Source organism: Felis catus, chromosome C1 (assembly GCF_018350175.1).
Source record: "Felis catus isolate Fca126 chromosome C1, F.catus_Fca126_mat1.0, whole genome shotgun sequence".
In the NCBI taxonomy this organism is placed as follows: domain Eukaryota; kingdom Metazoa; phylum Chordata; class Mammalia; order Carnivora; family Felidae; genus Felis; species Felis catus.
The window spans coordinates 45,763,205-45,782,865 of NC_058375.1; the positions used below are offsets into that span (position 1 = coordinate 45,763,205).

General features: G+C 46.3%; 1 protein-coding gene across 4 annotated transcripts in view; it reads right to left on the reverse strand.

The window, feature by feature from the left end:
- PLPP3 (phospholipid phosphatase 3) overlaps positions 1–19,661 on the reverse strand; it is an 89,697-nt gene that overhangs the window by 43,318 nt on the left and 26,718 nt on the right. Inside the window, exons 1-2 of one of the 4 annotated variants that reach the window (XM_003990199.6) lie at positions 16,596–16,603; positions 8,568–8,570 (exon numbers count right to left, since the gene is read on the reverse strand). The exons of the other annotated variants lie outside the window; for them this stretch is intronic. Of the exons in view, the coding sequence (XP_003990248.2) occupies positions 8,568–8,570; position 16,596 (4 nt within the window). The 5' untranslated portion in view covers positions 16,597–16,603. Of the gene's footprint in view, positions 1–8,567; positions 8,571–16,595; positions 16,604–19,661 lie in introns of those variants that run through there. 4 annotated transcript variants of the gene reach the window in all.

The window sequence follows — 19,661 nt, forward strand, 5'->3', positions numbered from 1 at the left end:
TCTCCTGACTCATGGTCTGTGGCCCCCTTGACACAGCCTCCAAGAAAACAGGACACGGCGACTCCTGCCTCAGTTCCTACCCTTCTCTCAGACTGGAAGACCTCTTCCCCCACCACCCAAGTTCAATACCAAGCTGCAATACCACTCCCCTAAGTAAAAGGTGAGCCAGTAAATGTTAGGACTAGGGAAGACCAAGAAGAACATCCTGCTAACAGCCACCACCGACGTAAGAGCCATCCACAATGTGTAAGGCATTCATTCATTTCTGTATTGGATCTCCCAACAACCTGAAGAGGTCATTTTTCATCATCGGTTAAGCATGTGCCGTTCATCTTCAAGTGAAGAGAACAGTGACTACGAGAGAATATTTAGAGAGAATATTTAGCTCCTTCAGGGTCTCTTAGTCTACCCCCAAATGCCTGAATCCCTGATTTAACTTTGCAAATTGGTTTCGTCCGACTGTGAATTTCATGAGCCGAAAAATCCCAAGATAAGCGGTGGTTGAAAAGATAAAATTCCACTTTCGTGTTTTTCAAAAAGAATTGAATTCACGTCACGTCGCTCGAAGCCCCAGACCGCCTCTTAAAAAAAAAATGTACCACGAACTCCACAATTTTTCAATTACTTTGGTCCAGACCAGCAGCGATAAAAACGCTCACTTTCTAAAAAGTGTATTTATGTATCACTGTGCATACACACATGGATTTATTTGGTTTTATTCTTTGGATTTATTTGAATTCTACGGCTATTTATTTTGTGACCCCTAACTGCTTCCTGCTAGAACAACAATTTACTTTATCAAATTCATACTAGTGCTTTGAAAAGAAAGAAACAGCAACATACCACAGCATTGTGCCTGACCTTCTCAAAGTAAACACAGAGGGACCCTGGAAGGCAATAACCATTAGCTCTTGAGACCGTGTCTCTGCAAAAGAGTGAAGCGGGAGAGGTGAGGCAGGGAGGGAATGCTGTGGCGAGGAAGGGGCAAGAACAGTCAGCTGATCTTTGGGGGGTGGGGCGCTGGGAGAGAAAAAAATATCCTACGGGCCCAAACCATCTTCATTCCACTGCCTAAACATTTTGAAATGGGGCCAAGTTGGCTACGAAAAGTAGCCGAGAAGCCAGCACTATGATATTAATAGTCCGCTTTTAAAGCTCCACACATCGTGATAAAAACCTTGAGCTCCACGTCTGAGCCCGGCCGCAGCCTCTGTGGTGCCTGGGAGCCAAAGCGTTGCTAATAAACTCAGGAAGGGAACAGACCTCGAGTGCCTTACATTTGGGCTGGGCTCTTAGGCCCCAGCTTCTATTTTTAATGGTGTTCACATGATAGGCCTGTAAAACATATGTTTCTAAGGACAATAAAACACATATAAAAGAGCTGTGGAGTTAGACAGAACTGGGTTAATGACCTCAACTCTGCTCCCAGCTACTTGAGCAAGTTATTTCACATCTCCAAAACGCTCTTCTCATCTCTGCAATGGGAAGAGTGCAGTCTAGCTTTGGGATTGCTGGGATGATGTCATCGACTACACTAATCCATTCATTTAGTCGACAAATATTGATTCAATCTTCACTATGTACACGAGGTACAAAGATGGCACGAGCCCTGCCCTCAGGGAGCTTGCAATCTAGTAGGGCAAGACGTCATGGAATAAAATCAGTGCAGGAAGGGGTTTTAGTTAGAGGAAACCAGGCAACAGCACTGGGTCATGTCAGCTCGGGGTCTGGCACGCACCACCGACACTCAATAAATGTTAAAAGGACCAAGAGGGGGTGGGGGAAACAATCCCACAGAGAAAGTTAGTAAAGAAAATCTGTTTATTCCGTTCCTTTGCCCTCTCTTAACCTGGGAGCAATCCAAATCCTTTCTCTTCCTCCCTTGCCTAAAGCTCGGGGAGCTTCCGGTTCTGATCATGTGGATGGTGCCCACAAACAGTCAAGAATTGGATCTGAATGTGTTCTGTTTATTTTCTTGAAAGGCATGGAGAGAGCATTTAGAAGACCCAATGGCTTTTTCTGTTTCCTCTAAAAATGTGTGGTATGATCGGGGGTGATGCCAGTCAAGTCTTGACTTCACTCCAGGAGACAGTAACCTCGGATTCCCTTCAGCTGATGGGAAAAGCATAGGCATTTTCTCCAATGGGGTAGCTGGTCCTCAAGAGACACAGCACCATGCCTTCCTTGCCTCTCCAGGACCCAGAGAGGAGGCTGTTCTTTTCCAAAGCAGGATGTCCATTTCCAACACTGGCACCGTCTTTATAACCAACTACTATAGTTCTTGATCAGTTCATTTCCAAAAAATTCCCAGTGCTAATGACTAGGAACCTAGAGGTGAATACATCATAGCACCCGACCTCAAGAGGCTTATGGTATTTTAAGAAAGTTGCAAACACAAGCGCACTAAAATATTTCTAAATGGGCAGACTGACGTATGTATAGATTACAGGGAGGGCCCGTAAGGCTTCTCCACCAGGGACACTAAAGATGGCCCACAGAGGATGGGAGGCTTGAGGGAACCCTTATGTGAGTAGGAGGTTTCTGGGGTCCAGGGACTAATAAGTACGCTCAAGAAACTCAAAGTAGCTTAGGGACTTCAATAAGGCAGTCATCACAACCGATGGCCATTACGAGAACACGATTTTAGATTTGGTTCCAGAGCTGGAAGAGACACACAGGTGGACAACGAAAGGAAGAAAGAGAGAGTCAACACAGACAACAGCAAGAGTAGCTAACATTTACTAAATAACCGTTCTGTGCCCGAACTGTGCTGAGGAACCCCACATAAAGGACTGCCATCTGGACAATCTGGATACCCATTATTGTTCTCGGCACTGACTGGGTCACTGTGCTGAGGGAATTTAAGTCCCAACCTTCAAGTGGCCCAAAGGCTAATGGGAGAAACAGTCATAAAAATGAACACATTCAGTCACCCGAAGGTTCAAAGGGATTAAAGTGACTTACCAGAGACACTCGGACTTTCGAGTGCTTTCTAAAGTAAGCGAGTCACTTGAAACAGAGAAGGAAGCCCCGAGGTACATTGATAAATTAGTTAAAGCTCAGCAAATTTCATGGCCTTTGAAGAAAAAGATGCTTTATATGGAACAGTCAAGGCAACAGCATGGGCAATTACTCACTGAATATTCACCACATACACATCTGTGCTCAGTATCTAATTTAACCAACACTCTGAAGCCAATATCCTGGAATTTAGATTTATCTATAATGAAAGGTACATTACAAGCTTTTTGCAAAGTAGAAACAAGAAGTGTGTGTGTGTGTGTGTGTGTGTGTGTGTGTGTGTGTGTGTGTATACATACCATCTGGTGATTCTAGACCCCAATTCAAAGCACTTCTCCTTCTTTTAATCAAGGATCAATTAACTTCCTATACCTCCAGGGACCTCTTGGGATATGTAGGCTGCAGAGGAGGCGAAATACGAACTCACTGACAAACACTTAACGGGCAGAAAATCAAAGCGTGAAGAAAGGCCCCTGTGTTGGGTTCGGGCCTTTGAAACTTCTTGGGCTTTGAAAAACTAACACTTGAGCAGGTTGGGTGGTTTGGGGGTGGGGTGTAAAAAAACACAGGATAAGTTTTTGTGGCCCACCCATTGATAAAGTCATGTGGGAAGTGTTACCAAAGTGACCCAGCCCCAGAGCCCTGCTCCCTTCAGCCACAGCTTCACGTTGGCACAAAATTAAACACAGCCTCCTGCTCTCAAAGTGCTTTTTTAGAAAGGGAAGGAGTGGGGGTGGGAGAGTGAATAAGAAATCTTTGCACTTGGGCGGGACCCACGGCAGGACCTGACTCAGAGCATCAGGAAGGGGCTGCCCGTGGCTCCTATATACCAAGTCCTTCGAGTGCCTTTCCCAGAGTTGTCCAACTTGCCATTTCATCCAATCTGTGGTTACCTTAGAATAAGCAAAGTCCAGGATCTGTGAGAGTAATAATTAAACTAATATCTGCAGAAAGCCTACACTTCTACCCACAGAAGAATACTGGGTGCAGACCACGTATGTGGATATCAAGCGCAGGCTCACTGCTCCAATCAGGCAGCTGGGAGAACTCTACAACGGAGTTTTCTACATCTTACCTACAGTGTAGACTTCACTCTTGTGCTCATTCTACAAATGAAAGACTGAAGCTCAGAGACTGAAGACCGCAGCTCATCTAAAATGCAAAGCTGGCAAATGGCACCAACGTGGACCAGATGTTTGAAATAGTGACGGAAGGGCGCCTGGGTGGCTCAGTCGTGGAGCATCTGACTTTGGCTCAGGTTATGATCTCACAGTGAGTTTGAGTTCCATATTGGGTGAGCTCAAGCCCCGTGTGAGCCCCACTTCTCTCTCTCTGCCCCTCGTGGGATTCTCTCTCTCTCTCAAAAAAAAAAAAAAAAAAAGAACAAAGAAAGAAAGAAAGAAAGAAAGAAAGAAAGAAAGAAAGAAAGAAAGAAAGAGAAAGAAAGAAAAAAAGAAAAATATAGATGGAAGACATTGGGCTTGAGTTCAAACTTGGAATCCAATTAGGAATTAATGTATCTGAATTTTCACAACAGCTGTGAAAATGTGCATTATTATTTTCATCTGTACCCAACAGAAAGCTGAGGCCAGAAGTTTTGTAACATGTTCAAGGTTCCCACACTGAGTCAGCTGGTCACTGGGATTTGAACCCAGGTCTGTCTGTCTTTTGGTTCATGTTTTCTTACTCCATGACCTGACCCTCCCTTTCTTTATAAATGTATGCCTTGTTAAAATATGACCGATTTTTTTTTTTAATCACTTAAGGCCAGAATGGTCAACCCAACTACTACTTAGAGGTTCAAAATACAAATATTTATGTTGCTTGTAAGTGACAGGGTTTCTATTTAAAGTAATTAATTGCTACTGGTCTTAGAAGTGTGCAAACTTTCTTTGGTTTACGATTATTTGTCCAGATTTTTGTACTGGACACAATCCAGATGAGACAAAACTGAGTTTACTATGAAGGCGTTTCCTACCTTTGAAAAGGGCTGCCATGAAAAACACTCACTGTGGGCTGGTGTGAACATGCAATATTCTGGGTCTAGGGGTTTGCCTTGACAAATGTTCATTCTTCCAAGCTGGAAGGTCCAGACCTTTCTTTACAAAAAGAAGACTGTCATAACCGAAAGCAACTCCATGGGAGAAACAAAGACATTAGTGGCAGATCTGGTCCCGGTGCTGGGTTTCCTGAGCCCAAATCCAAGGCCTTCAATGCAATTCCACAAACACGTACTGACAGTTCCTGAGTACTGGGCACTGTTAGGTGCTGGGGACACACAGTATCGAGAAACCACACTGTTTCTGAGTTTCTCAACGTTGGAAAGTCTCCGGTTCCGTGACAAAGGGACATCTGTCTTTAGTCTAATCATGGATGTGAATAAGAACTTTGGATGGCCTTTCTTATTTGGGAGTGCTTAAAGGGAAAAAACCCACTTTATTCTCCAATATCAGCCACCTTAAAACTCTTAGCGCTATTTTGGCCTTTTCATTTGGACTTTGAAAGGGGTGTCAGATCCACCCCTAAAAAACAAACTAGCCAACAGCATGATTCAGACCTTTCACGAAGAGAGTCCCAGCCCTCTTTTGTCGACATGATATGTCTAATTTTTGAGTGAGCTCCACACCCAATGTGTGGTTCGAACTCATGACCCTGAGATCAAGAGCCACATGCTCTACCGACTAAGCCAGCCAGGTGCCCCTCGACATGATATTTCTAGTAATACACAACTTCCAAAGTTAAAAGGACTTATAATTGCTCTTCCCCAGGTCAAACTGGGTCACCTCCTTCCTCTTTTGACCCCTCTTTTCAATAAGGACGAGAGTAATATGCATTCTTTGGGTACCCATACTACGTGCCAGGAGCTCTGTATAAGTCAACTGATGTAATGCTCAAAACAATCCTCTAAAATAATTATTAATATACAGTCAAAGAATTGAGAGCCAGAGAGATTATAATTTGCCACTGCTGATAACCAGTGTAACCAGGATATATCATAGAATACCAAGACCCTTAGAGTTCATTCAGAGATGGGGCCAGTTAGCCTTTCTTGCTAAGTACGTAGGAAATATGTCTATGTAGAGATTAGCAAAGTTACAAAGCTCTGAAAAGTGTAGGCTGACCTTGAACGAGGATAAAAAGCAGGGCTCCCCCTTATATGTGAGATGGACTTACCACCTACCCTCTTGATCTCTCTGGATCTCTCAGATCCACCTTCTCTCCTGCCTCAGTCTCTGTTATGACCCAATGTGTTTATTTCCAATATGGCTCCCCAGAGCTAGGACACAGCAAGAATCCCATGTGTGCATGGGGTTTTATTAGCTCTTACATAAATAACCACATTTAATCTTCCTAACAACTCCAGGAAATGATGTCTTAACATCTGGATTAAAGTACCACTGGCAAACTCCTATTCATCCTGTAAGACTTAGATATCTCTTCTACAAAGGATTCACTGAGCCATGTAAGCTACTCTGGCAGAGTTACTTTTTTTCAATTTATCTGTGAACTTCAGACAGGATTTCACCTCTTACCTCTATCACCCGCCACGCTTACGGTATGACCTTGGGCAAGTCAGGTTTCAGAGTCAGGCAGACAGGATTTCACGTCTTACTTCTACCACCTGCCATGTTTATGGTATGACCTTGGGCAAGTCAGTTTACCTCTCTGAGCTTCATCATCATACAACAGGCCCTTGTACAGTAGTTCCCAATGCACGAAGACACAGTTTATAAAATATCCAATTGCCTGGCTCCATGTTAGCTCCTGCTCCTGTAGGTGACAGGAAGCCACTGAAAGCTTTTAAGCAGGTATAAGATGTGATCAGAGTTCAGTCAAAAGCTCACTCACGCAGCTGTGGGTTTGCCAGCTCCTTCCCAACTGCAATCAGATCCCATGGGAAAAGCATGCTCATAAAATCCTGCAATTCCAGGGACTTCTTGGGATTGTATAAACAGAAGGGGCTTGAGCAGTGGTTAGCAGGACCTGGCACCCTGATGCAGAGAAGAAATATCACGGCAGGAACCCTGCCACGTGTCATCAAAGGGTCGCACAAGGCTGAATGGGAGGGAAGTCCACGAGGGTGAAAAAAAATGTTATTTTCCCAACAGTTACGCACACATGCGTCAGCAGGCGTGCTCCCACCCCAGCCACGCTGCCCAGGTGTACACAAAATACCAGGTTCACGTGGCGGTAAAATAAACAACATGTGGACTGGCAGGACATCAGACACCTGGGAGGGCCAAAGTTCGAGATAGTCAAAAGGCAAGACTGGAGCCAGACGCGGTGCCAAAAATGAAGAGTTGGAGTGTTATTGGAGACGCTGTGAGAACAAAATCACGCTGGTAGGCAATCCAAGGCCACCAGGGCCCAGCTGCATGGTCCAACCTGGGTCAAAGGTCACAAACTGGCAGCCCATGGCCAAATCTGGCTGGCAGAGATGCTCAGTTTGGACACCCATTGCTTAAATTTTTTTAAACGTGTATTTATTTAAGAGAGAGAGAGAGAGAGAGAGCGAGCGAGCAGGGGAGGGGCAGAGAGAGAGGGAGAGAGAGAGAATGAGAGAGAGAGAGAATCCAAAGCAGGCTTTGCACTGTCAGCACAGAGCACGACGTGGGGTTTGAACTCACAAACCGTGAGATCATGACCCGAGTCATCAAGACTCGGACACTTAACCAGCCGAGCCACCCAGGCACCCCCCCCCCATGTATATGTTTTCATCTTAACCCTATCTATGCGTTCAACTATAAATCCAAGAATTTATCCATCACATCCTAGCACCGTTAATTATGCCTTTTTCTGTAAGCCCCCTACGTCAGCTGATAGTCTCTTCAGAAAAGGGTTCACATTTTATTCATCTCTGCATGCCCTGCACAAAAAGACTAATTCCTGGTGCCTAGTGAGTGCTCCACAAACGTATATTGGAGAAATGCATAAAGGAAATAAACTAAAATCCAGATGACCTGGCGCTGCCCCAGATACAGTGTATGGCTTGTAAATCCTTTCTCCCCCCACCCTTTGGAGTTTTAATCTGATCTCTCTCATATCTCCAATCCTGTTTTTCTAACACAATCCCCTGAAACAACACACGGCCACACAACCTCATGAAGACCAGACAAATCCATCGGGAGTTATTTACGGGGAACCTAACCAGCTTCAAGCCTCTGGCTGTTGGGCTGGATGACCGCGAAGACCCCGAATTTTCAGTTTCCTCATCTTTTTCAGGTAGTGAAACTATCAGAAAACACTTTGTGGGGCAGCTCCAGGTAAGCCGCCACTCAGTGATTCAGCCGCCCCGCCCCACCCCACCCTGCCCGGCCACCCCGAGGGCTAAGGGATCCATTTCAGCACACCTCTGACCCACTTCCTGTGATCCTCTTGGGAGCCGCTGCCCAGGAGAGAGCTCCCAATCAGAGGAAGGGCACAAATCTCAAGAAGGCAACTCGGATCCAGGTTTGGAAACCCGTTTTGCCACTTGAAATCTATGCAAACTTCAGCAAGCTGCTTAATTTCTCAGAGCCCCAATTTTCAAAAGAGGAGGTCAATACCCACTTGGAAGAGCTGGGAGGATGACAGATCACATGGTAGGTATTTAACAAAGGTGAGTTCCCTGCCCTCCCAGCCTGCAAATCTACTATCCAGCTGTATCAGCCGGCTTGACTGGTTTCCCCAAGAAGGTGGCCAGACTACCCGGGTCGGGGCTGTGTCAGCTCAAGACAAGGACCGGCACTGGAGTTCAGTAAAGCTGGAGCGACTCCAGCTTCAGGGATAAGACCAGCCTCACGCCAGGAGCACACTCCCCATTCCCCAGCCTGTCAAACGTTCCTTTTGTAAAACCCAGAAGCCTCCTTCAAATCTGACAGCTGCCACCTGCACAAATAATTCAGGGATGCAATTCTGAAACCGAATACAAGGCCCCTAAAAGCTGAAAAGTCTGAAGTCCAAAATAATCCCTTTGACCTTCTGCCTAAATGCGCGCTAATCACTTTTTAATTTGTAGTGTATTTCCTCCCTATGTGTTGTACTTGTGGGGCCACATTTTCGTTTTAGAAGTATCCAGGGAGTGGATGGCATTACAAAACACCTGATTAAAGTACAAGGCAAACTTCTTGCCCCGACATCTGAGGCTTGGTGTAGGCCCCGAGTTTTCCGAACTGCACTGGGTGGCGAAGAAAGTTAAGGAGAAAAAGGCTGCTTTTGAAGGAGAGTCCGTACTGAGAGAATTACGGGCTACAGAAATTAATAAGAGGTGGCCCCTGCCCTCTAAGAGTGCACGCTCGGGGGACAGCACATGCGTCTGGGGAGGCGTACCCATGATGCAGCGTGACAGGAACATCCAGGACACGTGTTAGCACGTGAGGTGAAAGCCAGCAGACGCGCAGTACCAGTTTATTGACTAATCCCAGTAAACACATTTCAAAGATTCCTTGCTGTCATCTGAACGCCAACAATGTAGGTAAGGCCACACACAAAAAAATTTTAATAAAAAAAATAATAAAAATAAAAAAATAAAAATTCAGAACTGGAAACCACCCCCCCCCACCACCACCACCCCGACGAGCCTGTTAACAATACTGCTGTTGCAACCTACCCTCATTTCCTACCCAAGTTTTAACCCTGAGGAAAAATGAGAAAAGGGAGTCTGAGGGAGCCCATCTAATTTCACAGATGCTGAAAAGGTGCTACAAAGGGAGAACTGGCAGTTAAAAATGTTGTTCACTCCAGAAGAAATGTCTTATTTGGGGTTTCCCCCCAAAAGGGGAAGGTTTCCCCAACCCTTAAACTAGGTTTCTAGTTTAAGAAAGGATCTATAGTAATCACCAGGATTACTCTAAATGGAAGTAAGTCGAATCCAAATAGAAGGATCAGGGTCATTCTACACTGTGTGACTATCCTAGTGAATTAGGCAACCTTTCACCTACTGACTAATGAAGTCTCAAGTAGTCGGAGCTGGGTCAGCTCAGCCAGGGTCCTAGAGAAGAAAATGGTCTCCACACTAGTCCCTGACTCGGTGAAGAGATACCTGTTACCACAAGTGAGTTGAGAGTATGAGGGAAGTTTCTGTTGGCAAGGCGACCTCAACAACTAATACCAACTAACAATAATTGACAATAATAATGACCCGTATTCATCAGCGTTCATTCCGCGGCTGGCTAACTATACAGAGATTCACTTCTCCTCTCTCAGGCTCTGTTTCTTCATGTGCAAAAGGAAAGGGGTGGTTTCATCAGGTGGCTTAGGGACATTTCTAATTCAGGAGTTTTTGCCTTTAGCCTATAGGCATTCTATAAACAAACTGCAGGCTTCATTCCCATGGCGTCCATATAGGGCGGATTCGCCACCTGCCCGCTATGCCCCTGGGGTAACTGAGGAGCGGTGCTACTTTCAGTTGGGGTGCTACTTTCAGTTGGGGAAGAGAGACTGGCCAAGCAGAACCCTCCAGAATTCAAAGGTGCTCATTTATAAACAAGAGCTTCAGAAAACGTCCCCAAATCTGCAGGCCTTCCCATCCCAAGTGAGTTAATGATTGGCAGCTCTTGGCTCTGTCAAAGAAGCAGGTTATCAGCAAAAATGCAGCGTGGGTTGGAAGCAGGTGGGAATTCGCATCAGCTACTGCAGCCAACTGGATACTCTCCTAGGTGATTTAGAGCTGAGCCTCTTTTATTCCTCCCAGGAACCCCTTCCACGTAAGCGGCACCACCCAGGGTTTGCAAAGGTCCAAACTGAAGATCAGAAACACGGTCACAGAACAGCAAAGCAGAAATGCCACTGGGTCAGACCGGCTTTGCACAGTTCTGTGCAGTCACCGCACTTCCTATCTTTAGGTGCTTTTGCCCAGACTGAGAAGGGGGTGCCTCTGGTGAACTGGCTGGCCTTCTGTAGTAAGAAATCCCAGAAATGTCTCTGGGGCCACCCTCAGTTGCTCTGGCAGCCCCCCTCCCCCCACCAGGATGGGGATAACAAAATGTGGGCATTCAGATACAGGAGAACTGGCAGCAGTAAAAAAAAAAAAAACAAAAAAAAAACCCAAAACCCTAGGTGGTTTGCTATAGGAACCCTATTGTTCCAGAGGGAAGCTCTTTTGCCAAAACTCTCCAGGAAGCCACTGCTCTGTGATGCATTTTTCAGCTGTTGAGAGAAAAGGGTAGTTCCTGGGATGTTTCTTCAATGGTACTGGAAACCAGGCCCTTAATCCTTGCAAAGCAGCAAGGAGCCAGCTTCCCTCAGAGGGACAGAATGTCTAGAGTCCTTCTTCCAAACAGAAACATAAAAACTCCTCAGCTTCCTCCTTACAACCTCTCAAAATGTGTGAATCAGGCAAAAGGGGAGAAGCAGGTAGTGAATCCCAAGGTGGGGAGGGGAGCGTTCAGGCCTCCTCTGCACCCCACCTCCCCTCATGGCCCTGCCCACCTGACCTCTCTGTAGCAGTAAATTACAAAGCCCCCACTGTTCTCTCTGCCCATCCTCCCACAGCCTCCCTACCCGCCCCCCGCCCCCCACACATACATTTTTTTTAAGGGCGAAATGCCAAATAACATTATTCCCCTTCACCATGGTATTGCCATGAGAGCTGCCTGGTATGTGTGCCTGAAAATTGGAAGGTTTTCATGGAAATCTCGGCCTCCACTACAGCTCTCCCTTTGTGGAAATGGACTTGGAAAGAAATGGAAGGGCCTCTAACTGGAACCTAATTGGGCAGACGAGAGCAGAGAGCAAGGCCCCTGGGACTGCTCGGAGGCCTGAGGAATACCTGACTGCCTTCGGAAGCCTGGAACAGGGCTCTGCTCACTCGAGAGCCCGCCTTCTCCAGCCACTCATCCGCCTGCACAATGTGGCTCTCTGTAAGGGGCAGCCTCACCCCAGAGTAGGGACCCTACTACAGAACTTCAGGGGAAAGGGGAGCACTGTAAGTGCATATATTACCCACAGGTACCCCTGGCTCAGGAGGTCAACGACAGAAAACTGTTTCATAGCCCATCTTTTGTGTATTTATTTATTTTGAGAAAGAGAGAGAGAGAGAGCCAACATCAGCGGGGGAGGAGCAGAGAGAGAATGGGAGAGAATCCCAACCAGGCTCCATGCTGCCAGTACGGGGCCCAATGCGGGTCTTGAACTCACGATCCGCAAGATCATGACCTGAGACAAAATCAAGAGTCCGACGGTAGAGCGACCCAGACGCCCCCAACAGCCATCTTCATCAACTGACCGCCGAGCAAAACGAAAAATGGTTTTCCGGGTTTGGTCCAGTTTGGTGACAGTTTGGAATTAGCGGACCTAGATAGGAGTCCCTCCCTTCTCTGTTGTGGCACTGTGACCCTAGATTAGTGAATTCTCAGAACCTCCGGATCCTCAAAAGAGGTCATGCAGCCTGGAAGGGCTGCTCTAAGGATTTCCTAAGACAGGGTGTTAAACAGCTGGGCATGACACAAGAGTAGATGCCCTGTTTCTTCCTTCCCCCGAAAGCACAGCGGGGAGGGGGACAGATTGCTGAGCACAGGACAGGAACCGTGAGAAATAATCTCTCCTATCACACTCCTTGTGCCGCTGGGAGCAAAACCATGTATGTGGGCCCCTGCTTGTCCATCAAGATGACAGAATGGGTCTCGGGGAATTAAGTATTCAACAAACTGGCCCTTCACAAATCCCATCCAAAGGAACGGTTTGATGCCTTTCAGTACACTGACTATACAAAATACTGAAAGACCAGCGCACTTCAAAAGCTTCACAAAAACCCAGGCCTGGGTTTGGCAGGAGTTCCTCAGCCACTGGGTTTTTCTGTGTGTGGTTTATAATAACATGCAAGCCCGATGCCAAGTCCTAATCTATTAAGGGACTGCCAATTAGCAGGGGGCTTAGAGCCGCAGGTTTGAGAACTAGGGAGCAGGTCTAATTAGGGTTCCAAATCATTTCTCTCCATCACCCCCTCTCAGTCTGACACCAGGTATACTGGCCAATTGTTCTGCGAATAACCTTTCTGCATTTCTCAGCACGCTTTGTTTCAAGGCTCCAGGCCTGAAGGCTAGTGCTTTTTTTCATGGCTGTCTTTAAGTGTAAAGCTGGGGATTGAACCAAGTTATCCTCTGGACAGCGACTTTCAGATCTGGCCAGTCAACAAAATCATCAGGGGCACGCATGAAAAAATACATTCCAGGCCCTACCCAGACCTACTTAATAACTCAATCAGAATTCCCAAGACAAGGGCCTGAGAATTCTCATTTTTAATGAGCCTTTGAAATGATTCTATTCCCAGGTGATTTGGGAATCACTGCTCTAAAAATTAAAAGCAATTTCACTGTCGAACTCAAGGGCTTTAAAAAAAAAATTGATGGGGGCGCCTGGGTGGCTTGGTCACTTACGCGTCCGACTTCGGCTCAGGTCATGATCTCACGGTCCGTGAATTCGAGCCCCGCGTCGGCCTCTGGGCTGACAGCTCAGAGCCTGGAGCCTGTTTCGGATTCTGTGTCTCCCTCTCTCTCTGCCCCTCCCCTGTTCATGCTCTGTCTCTCTCTGTCTCAAAAATAAATAAACGTTAAAAAAAAATTTTTTTTAATAAAAAAATAAAAAAAATTGACGAATAATATACATAAAATGCAATTTATATATGCATACACCAAATGATTACAATTTTGAACCACAATGAACATCAAATGTTTGCTGAGCACCTACTGTGTGAGAGAAGGGGACAACCAAGGGGAAAAAAAACAGGGTTCCTGCCCTCAGAAGAGCTCGCTGTCTAGCGATGCAGTGACATCCCAACAGGAAAGCCAGCCTTTCTTACCCAGGGATCCTGTGAGACTACAAACCCGCGGCTCTTCCTCGCTTTCTCTTTTGCCTCATGGTCAACTTTGCTTTCCGGTCTCTTCGCCAAGATGGCACCAAAAACGAAACAGGATGATTTCAGGCACCAAACATCAGAGGCCTATCTTAGAAGGGGAGGAAAAGCCTGAGAAACATATGGTTTCAAGATCCAGGAGAAAATATGTGCCTTAAGCCTGCCTAGTCTGAACACAGAGAAATAGAGTGGTTCCCTATACAGCAGACAGAGCCCTGGGCTGGGTTTTGAAAGAGCCCAAGGTCGGAGTGTTTCTCAACTTACAGCCTCCGTTCCTCATTGTGCCTCCTTATCTGTTAAAATGGGGAGACTGGGGGCGCCTGGGTGGCGCAGTCGGTTAAGCGTCCGACTTCAGCCAGGTCACGATCTCGCGGTCCGGGAGTTCGAGCCCCGCGTCGGGCTCTGGGCTGATGGCTCGGAGCCTGGAGCCTGTTTCAGATTCTGTGTCTCCCTCTCTCTCTGCCCCTCCCTCGTTCATGCTCTGTCTCTCACTGTCCCAAAAATAAATAAAAACTTGGAAAAAAAAATTTAAAAAAAAAAAAAAAGAGGGGAGACTGGACCTTGTGGTCACACCCAAGAGCATATGTAGCATAAACCTTTTCCCTGGAGCCTTCATCAAAGTTCTCTGCTGAGTCTTCAAGACTGGAAGAATCGTAGCTCTCCAGAACGCTCTCTAAGAAAAGCTCGACTAAAGGATCTCTGACTGGCTCTAAAATTAGGTTTCATGTAGCCAGCTTTCAAACAAGACTCGTTTCTTAGCCGGCAGAGACAGGGCTTTTTCTTTACTCTCTGCAGTGCTGGGTACACAGCAGAGACTCAAAATGAAGGAAGAGGTCTAGGCTAGGCAGTGGCATGGCCAGGCTGCTTTACAAAGATGACTCTGGCAGCCACGTGGAGGACAGACTGGAGCACAGGGCCCTTAGAACTAATGCTCCCTGCTAACTGAGGTGTGACCAACCACCTTCCCGAGGAAAAGCCTTCCGCGTTTTTTAGACACATCCCCATCAATTCTGAATAAGATGTATTAAGGCCTCCCACAGCCCTGACGCCACGCTAGGTCCTGGCCAGCACAACTCAAATAAACACGGCCTGCTCTCCGGGAGAGTCTGGGGCTCTTTCCCTCTTTGCTTTTAAACACCTCTCTGAAACAGACTGCTACGGCCTCTCTGTTCAGACTCTCGGGTTATCTTAACACAGAGCACTATTCAGGAGCACGCCTCGGTGTAGACTGCCGAAGGGGCAATCCATCTATGGGCAACTGAACTACGATGGCTTCGGTGGTGCTCTAAGCAGGTGGATTTGGGGAGTCAGACACACCTGGGGCTCATCTCCACCTTAACCAAGTCAGCATACCTCACGGTGACGTGAGACGAATAAGACATTGGGTGCAAAGATGCTTAATTCAATGCCTGGCACACAGAAACGCCCAATAACCGTTGCTATCGGGACTATGGGATGACGCGCCTTCTGTAACAAGGAGAGAGACAGGTGTTATCCTGGCCCACGAAGAGGGCCACGGTTTACTTTACGTACAGTTGCCAAATATGTACCACGATGGTCACCAAGCCTTTGGCTTTTTGAGGAGACGTGAGTGAGTGAGTGAGCGAGTGAGTGAGTGACAATATAGATGATCAGAAAAAGCACACAGGGCTTGGGGTCGATTCAATTTGCATTTGAAGCTTGGATCGGTTTCTTCTTAGTCCTGTGACGTTGGGCAAGCTGCTGAAGTCTGTAAGGCCATCTGTTAGGTGGGGCTAGCTGAGCCACTCCTGAGGGGCGAGTGTGGGGTTGAAACATACATCATGATATATAAAGTGCACTCCGTTCACAGAGGTGATCGTGATCGCTGACGGTCTTTCCTACAAAACCCATCAGAACCAAGAAAGAGGATTAGGGGAGTCCTTTGTCCCCGAGTGGGAGCTCTTCATTTCCTTTCAAGCAGTCAAGGGCAACAACATATGCAGAGTTTTAGAAAACACCAGTTGCCTTTTGGATGTTGGATTATTTCCCGCTAACGGAAAATAACTGGGGATTTTCTCAGCACGGCAGGCTGGTTTGAATGGAATGTCCCTTGGGACTGCCTGGGGCCTTCACTTCATATTGATAGTCTCCATACAGACAGAAACTACTGGTTCACCTTCTCTTCATTCACTTTTTTCCAATCAATATTATTATGCACCCACAATGAACAAAGTACAGATGTGAGGGCAGCTGGGGGTAATCCCGGGTCAAACCCCTTTTTAAAGCTCATGTGAGGAAGTTAAGAAAAAGAAGAGTGACCTGCCCGAGCGCACTCAGTGAAAAAGGGACTCAGGTATTTATGTACAGCACGACCCCAAAGGTCACTACTTACAGGCTTCAGGGTCAGCCAGGCCTGAATCTAAGGGCCATTTCCACTCCTGCCTCATGGAGAAGGCTGAGCAGGCCCCGTGCAACCTCCTCTACTCAATAGCTTCAACAGGGGCCTTGGATTTCTTGTGAGCATGGCATCCTCAGGACCACGGCCTGGCTGATGACGTCAGCTGGGCACTGTTACGCTGGGTCTGGCCTTCCCTGGGGCCTACTGGGGTGTATGTGATGTTCATGCCAAACTTGGATGAATCGAGTCATAAGGAAACAGAAAAGCCCAAAGTGCGGGGCAGTCTTTCACACAACTTGCCAGAACCCCTCAATAAATTCAAGGTTATAAAAAAAAGAAAGAAGAGAAAAGAATCTGCTACAGATCGTTGGTCTCCTTTGAGACTGAAGAGGCAGTCATCAAATATGCTGAGTGAAATTTGATTAGATCCTGGATCCAAAACACCTGTAAAAGACATATTGGGCCCATTCTGCCATTTTGAAGATGGCCCACGTATTAGACATTACTGAACACATGTTACTTTCCTTACCAATAGTGTGTATGTGGGGGTGTAGCATGTATGCACGTGTGTACTCCTAGTTGGCCATAGTCACGCCGAAGAACGAGAAACTAAAAGGGATCTACGAAAAAGAGAAACAAGATAAAAACGGATGACCACTATGTAATATTGATAGGTTTTTCACTCTGAAATGTGATCCGACTGCCAGGGAATCATTGGGATGCCACGGAGCCAAGAGGAACGGAACAATCTGTGCAACAGGTTTAGCAAACACCACAGAACAATAGAAAGGTTTCACAAAGCATAGTGTACTGTACTTCTCTTCATTTTTAGATAACATGATTACCCAGGTTCCAAGGGTCAAGCAGTTAAATTTAGCAGTTACTAACCATCATCAAACATTGTCTCACACTAATCAAAATCACATCAAGGAAGACATTTTTTTTTCCCACCGTTCATGGCATTCTCAATTCATGAGTAGAAAACAGGATGTGAGGATAATGCACATTTCAGAGTCACAGAAGCCTAGGTTCAAAGCTCCAGTTACTTGGGACTCGTTTTCCTCGCGTATAAATGGAAGAGTGTTATGGCTTGAAGTGTCTCCTCCTCCCATCCCCAACATGTGTGGACCTCAGAGTGTGAGACCTTATTTGGAGACGGGGTCTTTACAGAGGTGATTCACAGTGAGGTCATTAGGGTGGATCCCAATCCAACATGACAAGTGACCTAATAAAATGGGATATCTGGACATAGAGAGGCACATGGAGAGAGAACGCCAAGGGCCCAGGAAGATCACCATCTTCGGCCAAGGAGAGGGACATGGAACACCTCTTCCCTCACAGCCCTCAGAAGGAACCACCGTGCATCACTTTGATCTTGGACTTCTAGCCGCCAGAGTTGTAAGACAATAGATTTCTGCTGTTTAAGCCACTCAGTGTGTGGTACTTTGTTAATAGAAGCCCTAGCAAACAGGGCCAACAGTACTACCCCAGAGAGAGAATCAATCTAGGGGAGAAGCGGGGAGGAAAGGTACAGGGTTACAGGGTAATCCTTAATTCTGAATAAGGGTAGAGATGAATAACTTTGATTATGGCAATTCTTTGCAACACAGAAAATCATACATATATATGCACATATATATCCCTAAAAAATTAAAAGAAACTCAAATAAAAATGGCTAACGGGATATATGCCCAAATGGTGGTAGAATTTGTGTCAGGTGGTGGATATGAGTGATTTTCTCCCTTTTTCCCAAATTTGGGCGAGTTTAAAACATCAGTGGTGAAAAACAAACTGATAGGTTTAGAAAGAAAGGCTACAGGGGCACCTGGGTGGCTCAGTCAGTTAAGCGTCCGACTTCGGCTCAGGACATTATCTCGCGGTTCATGAGTTCGAGCCCTGCATCAGGTTCTGTGCTCAGAGCTAGCTCAGAGCCTGGAGCCTGTCTTCAGATTCTGTGTCTCCCTCTCTCTCTGTCCCTCCCCTGCTCATGCTGTCTCTCTCTCTCAAAAATAAATAAAACATAAAAAAAATCTTTTTTTAAAAACTTAAAAAAAAAAGACATTATTTAAAAAAAGAAAGACTATTAACATTTATGCTAGTGTAAAAATCACTTCGGTTTATCTGGTTTTTTTTTTCAATTTTTACTGAACAATTTATGTATATCAAGCCCTGAGTTAGGCAACAGGAATACAGAAGTAAAAAGAGAAAGCCCCTGCCTCAGATTTCACTCTCAGGGTTCTACATAGACCTATAGCTATTCTCTGTGCCTCTCCCAATATGTATAGGAATATGGTATTTTCTCCAAATCTTAATCCACCATACAAAATGCTCTCATTCAAAGAGGGAAAGAAAAGTTGTGCGCGTGGTCCAGATATCTACAAACACATGGGACACTTTTCTTCTAAATGTCATTGTTCAATAAACCAATCAGCTGTTATAATGTCTCTGAGTGCAGTTGTCAAAGTGAATTAAGTCCACCTGAATCAAAAGAGAGAGACATGCTGTCCCTACATCTCATGACAACACCTAACTAGGGTGAGAATAACCTAGCCTGGATGCAGATTCAAAGCCCTGGCACCTCTGAATTCAAGTGTGCTTGACTTTGTTGGTCAAGCGCGTCCGTAAAACTACTAGGGGAGGAACAATACTCGTTAACTGCCACCACATAAATAATGCTACAAGGCAGAGGCTTAGATCTTGACTCTCAGAAGCCTCTTAGCATGGACTACATTACTGACACCCATTTGGGGCACAGAGCACAAATAGTTAAGATCACTAATCTACGAAACACTGTCCCTCCTTGCTCACATCTCTGAGTCCTGTTGCCCTGAAATCTTAGTTTTCCAAATGGGTGACCCAGAGTCGCTGCGCCTCGTCTAGGTGACAGTCCCGGTGGACCCAGGCCCTCCCAGAATCCTGTCTGTTGTCAAAGGTTCTGCCAAACGCACTCATTTCCTTTCGTTGTTCCCATTGTTCTATGTCGACCCCCATGCCCCTGCTCCAACCTTACGAAGCAGTTGACAGGAAGTGGGTCTTTACTGCTCATGGACGTTTTTGCTTAGTAGGTACTGTTTAGATACATAAAAATGAAGAAAAGGAAAACAAAAAAAATGAATGGGCTCTGCCAGAATTTATTTGCTCTTCCGGGAGTTATATCGCTGAGTCTTCTCCATGTTTATAGCCCTTCTCTAACCGAACTGTCCCTGCAGGGCTCCGTCTGTTGGTGGGGTTGCTGCTGTTTAGAAAATCTAGGGGCGCCTGGGTGGCGCAGTCGGTTAAGCGTCCGACTTCAGCCAGGTCACGATCTCGCGGTCCGTGAGTTCGAGCCCCACGTCGGGCTCTGGGCTGATGGCTCAGAGCCTGGAGCCTGTTTCCGTTTCTGTGTCTCCCTCTCTCTCTGCCCCTCGCCCATTCATGCTCTGTCTCTCTCTGTCCCAAAAATAAAAAATA